The 12,144-nt window shown below is 34.9% G+C and overlaps 1 protein-coding gene and 1 long non-coding RNA gene across 3 annotated transcripts in view; one reads left to right on the top strand and one right to left on the bottom strand.

Annotated features, from left to right (window-relative positions):
* LOC127803927 (cytochrome P450 71AU50-like) overlaps positions 1–12,144 on the bottom strand; it is a 174,801-nt gene that overhangs the window by 27,859 nt on the left and 134,798 nt on the right. Inside the window, exon 2 of one of the 2 annotated variants that reach the window (XM_052340576.1) lies at positions 11,921–12,076. The exons of the other annotated variant lie outside the window; for it this stretch is intronic. Coding sequence (XP_052196536.1) covers positions 11,921–12,076 — 156 coding nt within the window. The remainder of the gene's footprint in view (positions 1–11,920; positions 12,077–12,144) is intronic. 2 annotated transcript variants of the gene reach the window in all.
* The window catches only part of LOC127803932 (uncharacterized), a 51,346-nt gene that overhangs the window by 25,617 nt on the left and 13,585 nt on the right, over positions 1–12,144 (top strand). The window lies entirely within an intron of this gene.

Below are 12,144 nucleotides of genomic sequence, written 5' to 3'. Positions count from 1 at the left end.
TTGCGTAGGCTTATCAGGGTAAATTGTTCTGGTCCTTCCTATCGCTCGATGCCGGATGTTACGCATACTACTCTTCTTTGTTTCACGTAGAAGGCATACAAGGCCTTTGGCTTTAAGTACTTGCCATTACCTTGTGCCATTAACTCAAGTTCCTTACATTGACAATATTCTCTTAGGTCCATCCTAGCCTTGATGTTGTCCTTTGTCTTTCCCTTGACATCTATCACAGTGTTGAAAATATTATCAAATACATTCTTCTCAATATGCATTACATCCAAATTGTGGTGAATGAGATTTGTTTTCCAATATGATAACTCCCAAAAAATGCTTTTCCTTGTCCAATTGTGGTATACCCCATAGGTTCGCGTGCGAATTGGGCCTATTTTAATTTTTTCTAGCAATGCCCAAACTTAACCCCATATGTCATCACCACTCAATTGTGGTGGAGACCCACCTTTCTCAACCTTATTCTTAATGAAAGCATCTCGGTTCCTTCGAAATAGGTGATTCATGGTCAAAAACATTCGATGACAGTCAAAGAAGGATGTTTTCTAACCGTGCTTGAGCGTGAATGCTTTTGAATTCTCGATGCAATACGGGCATGCTAACTTGCCCGCTGTCATCAAATCTAATAGCATGCCATATGTAGGGAAGTCATTAATAGTCTACATTAGTGTAGCCCGTATTTGGAAGTTTTATTTTACTAAAATATTGTATGTTGGTACACCAATATTGTAATAACCCTAATTTAGTTATGCAATGTTCTTATCATGCCTTGAGGTTATGTTTGTAATACCCCGAGAGCCCAGAGAAGTTAGTATATATCGAGGATAGTGTAAGAAAGAAAACAACACCAGCTAGATACCTTTTGGGCTGAATGTTGGCAAAGAACTCCCAAGTTAAGCGTGTTTAACCTAGGGTAATCCAAGAATGGGTGACCCCCCTGGGAAGTTCGCGTAGACCCATCAGGGTAAGTTGTTCTAGTCCTTCCTATCGCTCAATCGGGATGTTACAGGTGGTATCAGAGCCGACCCCCGAGCCTCTGAGCGCGGTGGTGGGCAAACCTCAACGAGGAGGCTGAGTCCCGAGGGGGGTGTGTGTAGGCCCTTATGGGGGGTGCGTGTAGGCACCTTAGGCGAATCCCACATCGGCCATGCAAAGGGGGAGTTCTGGGACCGGTTGTAAGGTCACATGACGGGGACGTCATGTGCTTAAGGGGGGAAGAATGTAATACCCCGAGAGCCCAGAGAAGTTAGTATATATCTAGAATAGTGTAAGAAAGAAAACAACACCAGCTAGATACCTTTTGGGCTGAATGTTGGCAAAGAACTCCCAAGTTAAGCGTGCTTAACCCGGGGTAATCCAGGGATGGGTGACCCCCCTGGGAAGTTCGCGTAGACCCATCAGGGTAAGTTGTTCCGGTCATTCCTATCGCTCGATCGGGATGTTACAATGTTGGTTAGTCTTGATGTGTAGTACGTTGTTTTTAGTGGTGAGATGCTAGGATAATGACATTAATTAAGTGTTTGAGCTAAGCTTGATATATCTGAATATTTGATGGGATATCTAAATAGGGGCTTGGTTTTTAGAGGGATATCTGGATGGCTCAAGAAGACACCCAGATACCCTTAGTTTTGAAAAGGTATTTAATTTGGATAGGCCAAGAGGCTATTCGAATACCTCATGTTTAAATAAGAGGTATCCGAATGTCTTAGGTGTTATCCGGATGTGTTGGAGAATCTTTCTCTCTTATATTCGAATGCCTAGGGAGATATTAAGATGAGTTGAGGTCTTCTTCTCTCTTATATTCAGATACCTTGCAAAGTGTATTCGGATATGCCTTAGTCTGATGGTATATACATCCAAATACCTTGCCTCACATCCGGATAGCTTCCACTTTTAGGCGATGGTGGATGTTTTCCACCCGATTTTGCCATGTGTCCTCATCCACTAGCTTGTGTTCCTCATATATATATATATGCCAAGGAAGAGTGCGAGAAGAAGGAGGTTAGTGAGTTTTGTAGAGAGGAAGAGGGGTAGAGGAAAAAGAAAAAGGAAACTTGGTAGCTTCCAAGGTTAATTTCTTCATTGTTTTAGGCAAGCTCTTACCCAAATGCAAGTCCTTTCCTTCTTTTGTCATTCCTAGCATGAATATCTCACCTCGTTGATTTTATTTGACTCTCAAGTATACTCGGGAAAGCATTTAATTTTTCCCTCATCATGTTTGTGACAAGGTGTGTTGCATGTTAAATTGGAAAGATAAACTGTTAAAGGAGCTATTCCTTTGAGAAGGTCTTGAACCATTTTCTGTTTGGTGAGAAAAATTGTTATATGTGGTGAAAAGGAGCCTTGGGTCTTCTTCTTATTGATGTTCAACCAATGGACTTGCCAGTGTAAAGTTGTCTTGATTTCCTTCATGCACGGTCGGCTTTGGTGCTATCCTTTCTATTGGACTGCAAGTTAACAACTTCTTATACTCTTGTTAGAACCTGTCCAAGAGGAAAATAAATTAATTAAAACATATACTTTTAATGTCTATATCAGGTTATTTTGGGCCTTGTTGTTCATATGGTCATGGAGAGATAGTTTCCTCTCCAATTCCTTTGTGGAATGAAGCTAGGCCATGTTGGTGGTTGTTTAACTAGTTTACTTGTGGTAGCCATTATACTACTTAATTAATTTCCCATGCATGCCGATTGAAAGCAATGACTAGGATGATTCATAAATAAGACTCACATGACTTGTGTGCTTGGGCACGAACATATTAGATTAGTTTTGATACCTTGAGTAGCTAGACACAGGCATTGCATGGTATGTGATTTCCTTTATGGGCAAGTGTGGCCTGATGCATGGTTTTATGGGGGCTATGTATCATGTTTATGCTCATTATGCCACAACATTGTATATGTGCATTTGTATGATTCTTGGCGTCAGTATTGGAAACAAAGCTATTTTAGTGATAGGGGTTTCTGCGTTAGGGTTGTGTTCACGGATAAGGCGAGTTTAGCGGGCCATTTCGGGTGTGGTCGCGCCCAGCCAAGGTTATATGAGGCAAGTTGCAGGTTATGTTGCCCTTCAAAGCAACAACAAGTTTATGGCATGGACTTAGGTGCCATTGTGTCTTAGGTGGGCCCCAAGATCCAGTATGTGCATATCTTCATTATGCCATTGTTACCTATCCTGCATTATATGATACATGGATGTTGCACATGGGGTGCGGGTTGTTCTTTAGATTCATACTTTTGTCAGTTTTTCTTTCAATTATGCTTGCTGAGTCTTGTGACTCAATCTTGTTTCTTTTCATTCTAGGTAAAGGCATGGACAAGCTTTGGGGTGAGCCTAATAGTTTTTAACCTATCCTACCTAATATATGGTGTACAAGGCAGTACTAGCTGGTCTTGTTCTGAGGCTTTGTGATCTTTTATGTAATTAGGGTGCATGGTTTTATCTTTTAGTTTTTACCCTTAGTCTATATATATAAACCATGTAACCTTGAAGGTTGGTCATCTTTTGTATGTGTTCCCAGGTGGTGGTTTATTCTTTGTTGTCAGATTCATGTTTAGGTATATGTGACCATTATATATATGCATGTCAAGCCAGGTGCTTCCATTGTTGGTTATGTACAAGTGTATGTTTAGTTGTAGAGGTGCGTGCATGGTGGAACGAGTGATTCTCCTTTGTTTTCTATTTCTTCTGGGGCACCTGCTCGAGTTCAACTCGTTTATGGGAGGTTGTAAGAGCACATCTATGTTGGATTTCGGATTGTGAGGACTAGGGATGATTATTGTAAGAAACAAATACTCTTGTGGCATACACATCCATGGAGGAAGATTATAAGAAGTAACAATCACAGGCTATCATGAATGAGTTTTGCGAGATTGATCATAAGGTGTAAAGTCATCTGCACACAACCCAAGCCTGGCATTTCATGGTTCACAAGAAAATCAGGATGCATATTATCAAAGTGCTTCCATGCTTCTCCATTGAATGGGTAGGACAACGCACCTGGCTCTCATGGGTTTTCATGGTGCTGTCTCATCTCCCCAGCAGTTGTGTTTAACGTGTGAAGCCTAATATTGCATGGTTCACAAACAAAATTAGGATGCACATTATCGAAGTGCTTCCATGCTTCTCCATCGAATGGGTGGGACAACACACCTTAATCCCGTGGGTTTTCATGGTGCCATCTCATCTACTCAACAGTTGTGTTTAACGTGTAAAGCTTCTAGAGCCTTGGTGTTATAGCTAAATACCACATTCGTTTAACTAGAACTTTCTTACGTCTCCCAAGTCCTTCCTGTTGGTCCCTTGATACACACAATGGTTACTCAAGAGGGAGGTGAATTAAGTGATTAAAAAACTTATTCAACCGAATTATTTTCTTTTAAAAACTCTTGGGCTTTTCTTATACAAGGAAAATACTTGTTATAAATATTCATGTTGTTTGAGAGTGATAGCCATATAAATACACAAATAATAATAATCAACACAAGAATATATAGTGGTTCAGTATCTCCAACACTTACTTCACTCTCTCAAGGTCAAACCGACACTTGAGGTTCCACTAAAAGCACACCTCGATTTCCCAACAAGTTCACCTAGAAAACTTTTACACAACACCGAGGTTTTCCTCTTAGCTCATCCCGAAAACTAATACAAAAAATACACCTAGATTACTTGGGCTCTAGGAGGCCACTCACAATCCACAATTAATACAAATAAACAATCATATGTTTAACAAACTTGGACTAATATGGATATGAATACAATGAAAATATAAAAGGCAAATGAATAAATATAATGATACAATTTTTACCACACTTGGAGAGAATATCTCATTTGCCTTGGGCTCTAAAGATTCGACTTTAAGCTTGAGTCTTGGATTGCTTGAAATGGATGCTTGAGAGCTTGGGTGTGCTTTAGAATGATGGAACTTGATAAAGCATTAGTCTTCTCCAGAAATCTCTTATTGATATATATAGTGGAGCTTTCAACGAATCTGTAATGGTTATAAAAAATTCGACCATTGGACTCGAGGAGTCGACTTCTCTAAAACAGGAGTCAACTCCCATTTTAAGTGGGAGTCGACTCTTCACAAACACAAATGCTACTAGGTTGACTCTGCATAAAACCGCTCTCGGCTGGGTCGACTCTAGCTTTGCAAGAGTCAACTTTAGCTTAAGGGGAGTTGACTCTAGATATACAAGAGTCGACTTCTCAAGCCAATTTTACAGAAAATAGATTTTATACATATTATAATTGTTTGAAGATATAAACCATATATCATGTATACATTGCAAGTAAATGTCCTCGTTTTATTTTATTTATATTTTTTATCTTCCATTTACTTTAATACATAAATGTAAATAAAAAAGTACCCCCCATTTGGATTCAATACAAATATCTAAAAAATCAAAATTTAAAACAATAAGAAAGTAGAATTTTGATTTTAGTACAAATTCAAGATTTAACAATTTTACCACCTCCAAAATACATGCATTCTATTTTTTAAAAAATTCATTAAAAATCATTTTAACAATAATGAATGTTAGCTATTGAAATACCGGGAGATAGTTTTCTAAAATATTTTTTTTTCTTATATATTCCCTTATAGTGCGTTAATCTTCTAGACTTAAAAAAATAACATCTCTTAGTTCATTTTGATACACAAAATACTATAATACTTAAAACATATCAAAAATTCATTAGGGGTTTTAAATATACCAAAAATAGTTTTACTAAAATTATATTTTGTCAAATATCAAAATACACAATAGGTTGATCAGAGCAATTTGGCTCAACACTACCTTGCAAGTTATATATTGTTGAGCATGACAAAACTTGCACTCTATTTCATTAGCATAATCCTTGAAATAGAACATACATATATTAACACAACAATTGATCTTCTAGTACCCAAGGCCTAGGCTTAGCCTAGAAACCATTTTCTTTGTCTGGTAAAAGTCATTGGGCATTCGATTGCCTTTCGGCATCAACTCATTTATTAGTTGCACCCAATTATTATAGCATTGCTCAGGCAAGTTGAAATCAAGCTTAATACTAAGCATCCTTATCGTTGTAGAAAGTTCAGTTTGAATAGTGCAACCATCATATATAGGCGTACTTGCATTTTCTAACATTTCATAAAAGCTTTGAGCATTTACATTGGGCTGCTCTTATTCGTTCTCCAAAAGATAGACTCTAACAGAAGAAGCAACATCCATCACCATTGCATCACACTACAAAAAAATTGATTTTTTGCAGCGGTTTTAAAAATCACAGCAAAACATGGTATTTTACGGCGATTTTTTTAAAATTTTGCAGCCGTTTCGTAAAACCGCCGCAAAATTCAGTAAAACATGTTTTTTTGTGGCGGTTTCCAAAAAATCGTGGCTAAATTTAAAAAATAATTAAATAAAAAATAAATAAATTCTATTTTGCAGCTGTTTTTTAGAAATCGCCGCTAAATTCAAAAAAAAATAATTTAAAATTAAAATTAAATTAACATTTGCTGCGATTTTCAAAAACCGCCGCTAAATTTAAAAAAAATTAAATAATTCAAAATTAAAAATAAAATAATATTTGCACCGATTTTCAAAAATCGCTGCAAAATTCATTAAAAAATTAATTTTTGTGGCGGTTTTTGAAAACCGTCGCTAAATTCAAAAAAACAATAACAATTAAAATTAAATAAAAATCTTAAATATTAAAATTCATTATTTTCATTAAAAAAATTAAATTTTACTTAAGAAAATAATTAAAAATTAAATAAATATAAAATCTTAAAAATAAATTTAAAATTGCATTTAAATTAATAGCAAAATTCATTAAAAATATAATTTAAAAAAAGAAAAATAAATTTAACAAAATTTTAATATATAAAATTTTAATAATTTTTAAAAAATATATAAAATCTTCTTTTTTTTAATCAATTAATTTATTTAATTTAACTCAATTAATTTATTTGTAATTTATTCTATTATTCTTTTAAAAAATAATTAATTAATAAATATTTTTAATATATATTAAAAATATAAAATATAATTTTAAAAATTAGTTGTTAGATTAGTATATAATATATATATGTGTATATATGTTAAGGGGTTCTTCGCGGATTAGGCGGTTCGCGTGCGCGCGCGCGCACAAGGGGTCTTGGGTTCGAAACTTGGGGAGAGCAGCGCGCTGGGATTTAATTTCCAGCATCGCCACGTGGTGCGTGCACAAGCGGCCACGTGGCTGGGCAGGCAGGGCGGGTCGGGCTGGCTTGCGTAGGCAATAAAAAAAATAATTTTTTAATTTTAGCGGCGGTTTCAAAACCGACGCTAAAATTAAAAAAAAAATTAAATTGTTAATTTTAGGGGCGGTTTTGAAACCGTCGCTAAAATTAAAAAATTAATTTTTTTTATTAATTTTTGCGGCGGTTTTGAAATCGTCGTTAAAATTAAAAAATTATTTTTTTAAATTTTTAGCTGCGGTTTCAAAACCGCAGTTAAATATTATAGAAACCGCTGCTAAATCACTTATTTAGCGGCGATTTTGAAAACCGTCAAAACCGCCACAAAATTTAAAATTAGCAGCGGTTGCTGAAAATCGCAGCTAAACGCTCCGCGACGGCTGACTTAAAAACCGTCGCTAAATTACTTAGCGGCGATTAAAAACCGCTGCTAAATGCAAAAAAAATCGTCGCTAAATGCTGAATTTTTTATAGTGTCATATGCATTTAGATTATCCTTGTAAACCCAGTGCGCTTCATTTTGTGTTGCCTCCTTTTGCACCTGGGATTTCATGGGGGCTCCTCTTCCCCATAGCATGTTCAATAATAGTAATGGGCGATGAATCCCTTCTGATAAAGATGCAACGTCATATCATCCACATTTAAGAATTTTCTACATTAGCACTTAACACAGGGACACCTTATGGTCTCATCGTCTTGCATGAATTGTGGCTGAACATATACATAACGTATGAAACTCTCAACTCCACATAAAAACTCATTTGTTAGTCCTTGACGATTAGGTGCCAATCTGTTGTCCATCTATGCCCGTTACTCACGCACATCCATGGTCTGCAACAAATTTGCATCAAATATTATCTAACAAGGAGATATAATTCTAAAGAAAATTTTTTCTCTAAATTATTATAAATTGTGAAGAATCTCTCAACTAAAATCAGCATGTTTAAAATAAACATGTTTAGTTAAAAAAATTTAATTAATTATCTTTATTTATGAATTATGATCATGTTAATTATTAAAGAGTTCAGATTGAAACTTATAACTATATATATTATAATAGTAATAACTATTATACGAGTTCTATTTTTAATCATAAACGGGTTATTCTGGTTTTTTCTAGGTTTTTTTTTTTTTTTGTTTTTTCTAATATTTTCAGTTTGTTTGGTTTTTTAATTTGGTTGGGTTTGTCAATTTTCAATTTTTGGTTTTTCAGTTATTTTTCACTTTTTCAATTGAATTCATTTTTTTTTCTCACTTTTTGGCATGTCCAATTTTATATTTTCAATTTTTAGTTTATTAGGTTGGAGCTTTTATTTAATCAATTCACAAACAAACAAAATATAAGTTGCTAACTAGCTGGAAACCTCTTTATACAAGTTGGCAATGTTTGTCAAGTAAATCCTTTGCCTATGCATGCATGAAATATTTAGTTAGGCAGAGAGGATTAACTATACATATCATCTCTTACTTTTTTTTTTTTTTTTGTTGAGAAAGAAGGCAAAAGGCACCAAATTAATTTATTATTGATATAAAAAATATAAGGAGCTTCACTTTGAGATATATAGCACACAGCAATAGATATATCCTTGCAACAATTCTCTCAGTAATCAATATGTTAAACTCCAGAAATGGTCAATGTTTAAATAACATATATATATGATGAGAGCACCTGTCGTATGAATTTCCCTTTCATCTTTAGCAAAATATACCTCCAGGTATAGGGTAAAGATAATCTCGTCAAGAAAAGACTAGATAAAAGAAAGTAAATTTCACTTTTGACCTAGAGTATAAATTCTGAAAATTACTCGATTGACAGTTGACACCTTGAGCAAAAGATTAGGTTGTTTAAAATAAGTTATAATGGCATTTCTTATGAAAATAATAAAGAAAAATTTAGACAAAGTAAGTTTCCTCTCAAAATTTAGGTGAACCATTAATGATTCATATCAACGTGACCAAAATGGAAAGGGCATGGCATCTTCTGAAATCTTCCAGTATGCCAGAAGCATTTATTTAGACAGTGAATATTTATGCTAAAAGGGATGATTAAAAAAATAATTCTTCTGACAAACATTTTCTACTTTTATTTGCAAACTACATAAAAACCAAAGTTAAGCATTAAGGGCCTGTTTGATAGCATATAATTTTCATAGAAAATATCTAATCATGTATAATTATTTTCTATGAAAATAATCAAACACTCTTAATTTTTTTATAAAAAGTTGTGTATGATACAAGTATTTAAATTTTCTTTCCATGAAATTCATTTTTCAATGGGGTGGGACAATTTTTGTTTTTTAAACAATCATTACCTAAAATTAAATTATAGGTAATACAATCAAACACACTTAGAACTACCATTACCCCCTCCCATACTCCCATCTTCTATTTGCACTAATCATTGAGGGTGCATTTAATAGGGGTGAAAAATGAGGATGTAATTCATTTTTCATCCAAATTTCAAGAAATTCCATTAAATAATTTTTTTCCCATAAAATTCAACATCCAAATGTCTGAATCTCCATAGATCTAATTTCTTATTTTCGGTCATAACTAAAAATAGCATTAGTGGTCGCCACCAGCCACCGTGGCCGGTGGTTTTTGATGATCGAAGGTAATCACCCGACACCTTTACCTCATCGACCAACATACCCAACAACCAACAAGATCCAATGACCAAATTTCTATAGATTTAAACTTAAACTTTCGACCAAACCCAACCCACACGTATATGCGTGTATATATAGCATACATCTATATTGAAAATAACGTTGATCAAATTAAAAGACTTACCTTCTTGTAGATCGGTGATTTTTGATGATCGAAGGTAATCACCCGACACCCTTACCTCATCGACCAACATACCCAAAAACTAACAAGACCCAATAACCAAATCTCCATAGATTTAAGCTTAAACATTTGACCAAACCCAACTCACACGTATATGCGTGTATATATTGCATACATCTATGTTGAAAATAACGTTGATCAAACTAAAAGACTTACTTTCTTGTAGATTGGAGCAACTTTTATGATAAAAATAAGATTGAATCTAAGATCGAATGGCTACAGAAGTGGACTTGGAAGAGACTGAGAGAGAGAGAGAGATTGTTGAAGAAGAAGCACAAAGAAGAAAAAGCCTTCGCGTGGGAAGACTTCTTCTTTTAGTTTTATATTTTTTGATACAATCAAAAGTACGGAGAGATAAATTACATATGCCATAAGTACAAAGTAGTTTTAACATTCAAACTGGAAAGCAGCTGACAAATTAACCTAGTTAAGTGGAACTTGATCCATTATTTGGAAAGGCGATAAGCGGGAATAGACAGGAGATGCTTAGTTCTAGTAGTAACCACACTAAACTCCTCACTCATGTCCAAATCCGTAGGCAACATATTATCTGGCAGCTCCCACTTGAAGCAATGTATCAACTGCGCTACCACCAGTTTCACCATCAGTAGGCCCAATTGCAGCCCCGGGCAGCCTCTCCGGCCAGCTCCAAACGGAAGCAACTGGAAATCACGGCCCCGCAGATCGATCGTGCTCCCTTCAAATCTCTCCGGGACAAACTTCTCCGGATCAGTCCACACATTTGGGTCTCTGCTAATGGCCCATACGTTGATGGTAAGTCGAGCTTTTCGCGGTATATGGTAGCCATTCACGATGCAATCTTGGGTAGCTTCATGGGGGAGCAACAACGGTACCACCGGATGCAACCTAAAGGATTCCTTCACCACCATTTCCAAGTACTCCAGCTTGTCTAAGTCAGTTTCTTCCACCATCCTCTCCATGCCTACCACTTGTTGAAGCTCATCTTGAACTTTGTTCATCACTCGTGGATGCCTCAGAAGCTCAGACAGGGTCCAATCAATTGCGGTTGCGGAAGTGTCCATGGAGGCAACAAGCATATCCTGCAAATCTCTCATGTATAATAATGTAAATTTGAAAGCGATATGTTGCCTGCATTTGAAGAAGCATAGAGGAGAAGATCTAATAAGATAATATCGTAGATTACACGATATGTTGCCTGCATTTGAAGCTTTCGGTTAAGCTTTGTTGGAATTTTACCAAGTTAATAGGCAGATTAGGTAATAAGATTACTCTTTTATAACTAATTAAAGGTTACAAGTTTAAATTATAAAAATATTTTTTTACAAAATAAAAATAAAGCTACTTAAAAAGCCTATAAATCTATACGTAGGAATTATTTGTTAATTAAGATATAAAAAAATAATACATAAAACATATTTCAAATTTTTATTTTTTCTAATATATTTGTTAAATTTTTGTTCTTTTCAATTGTGTTTATCCCCCTCCTTTAAAATAAGCATATCTTGAATCTTATACATAAGAAAAAATGAGACATATGTCCTTTAATGCATTACAAAAATTTTAACAAACAGTTTAATAAAAATTTTAAAATATTTCTAACATTATCTTGATTATTCTATATTTTGATTAAAAAATATTATAATTTTATTTTATTCATTTTAACAAATGCTATCTTATAAGCTTGCCATCCCACATTAAGCTCTCTTTTTAATATGCTAGACCAAACCAAATAATTTGGCAACTTTTATTCAACATATATATGGTAAAAACTCGTAAAAATTAAAAAGAAAAGAATAATAAAATACCATAATTGAAATCTCTTGACAGAAATAAGATCGAGTGAGTTAAATTTACCAACATAACAGCTTTAACATGGCAACGATCAATTCGGAAGTCGGCTTGCTCAGATTCCATGAAGGCTAACAATATGTCAACAAAGTCCTTGTTTTGGCCTTGGCTCCCAGCTTGAACATGCTCGTCGATGATCTTCTCAAAGAATCTATCAAACACCTTGCTTACATCCTTCATCCGTCGATTTAGCCCTTGTAGATCAAGCTTCCCAATGTAGGGATAGTAGT

The sequence above is a fragment of the Diospyros lotus genome, chromosome 6, assembly GCF_014633365.1.
Source record: "Diospyros lotus cultivar Yz01 chromosome 6, ASM1463336v1, whole genome shotgun sequence".
Classification (NCBI taxonomy): Eukaryota; Viridiplantae; Streptophyta; class Magnoliopsida; order Ericales; family Ebenaceae; genus Diospyros; species Diospyros lotus.
Note: the sequence above shows the minus strand (reverse complement) of the source record. Positions and strands in the feature narration are given on the sequence as shown.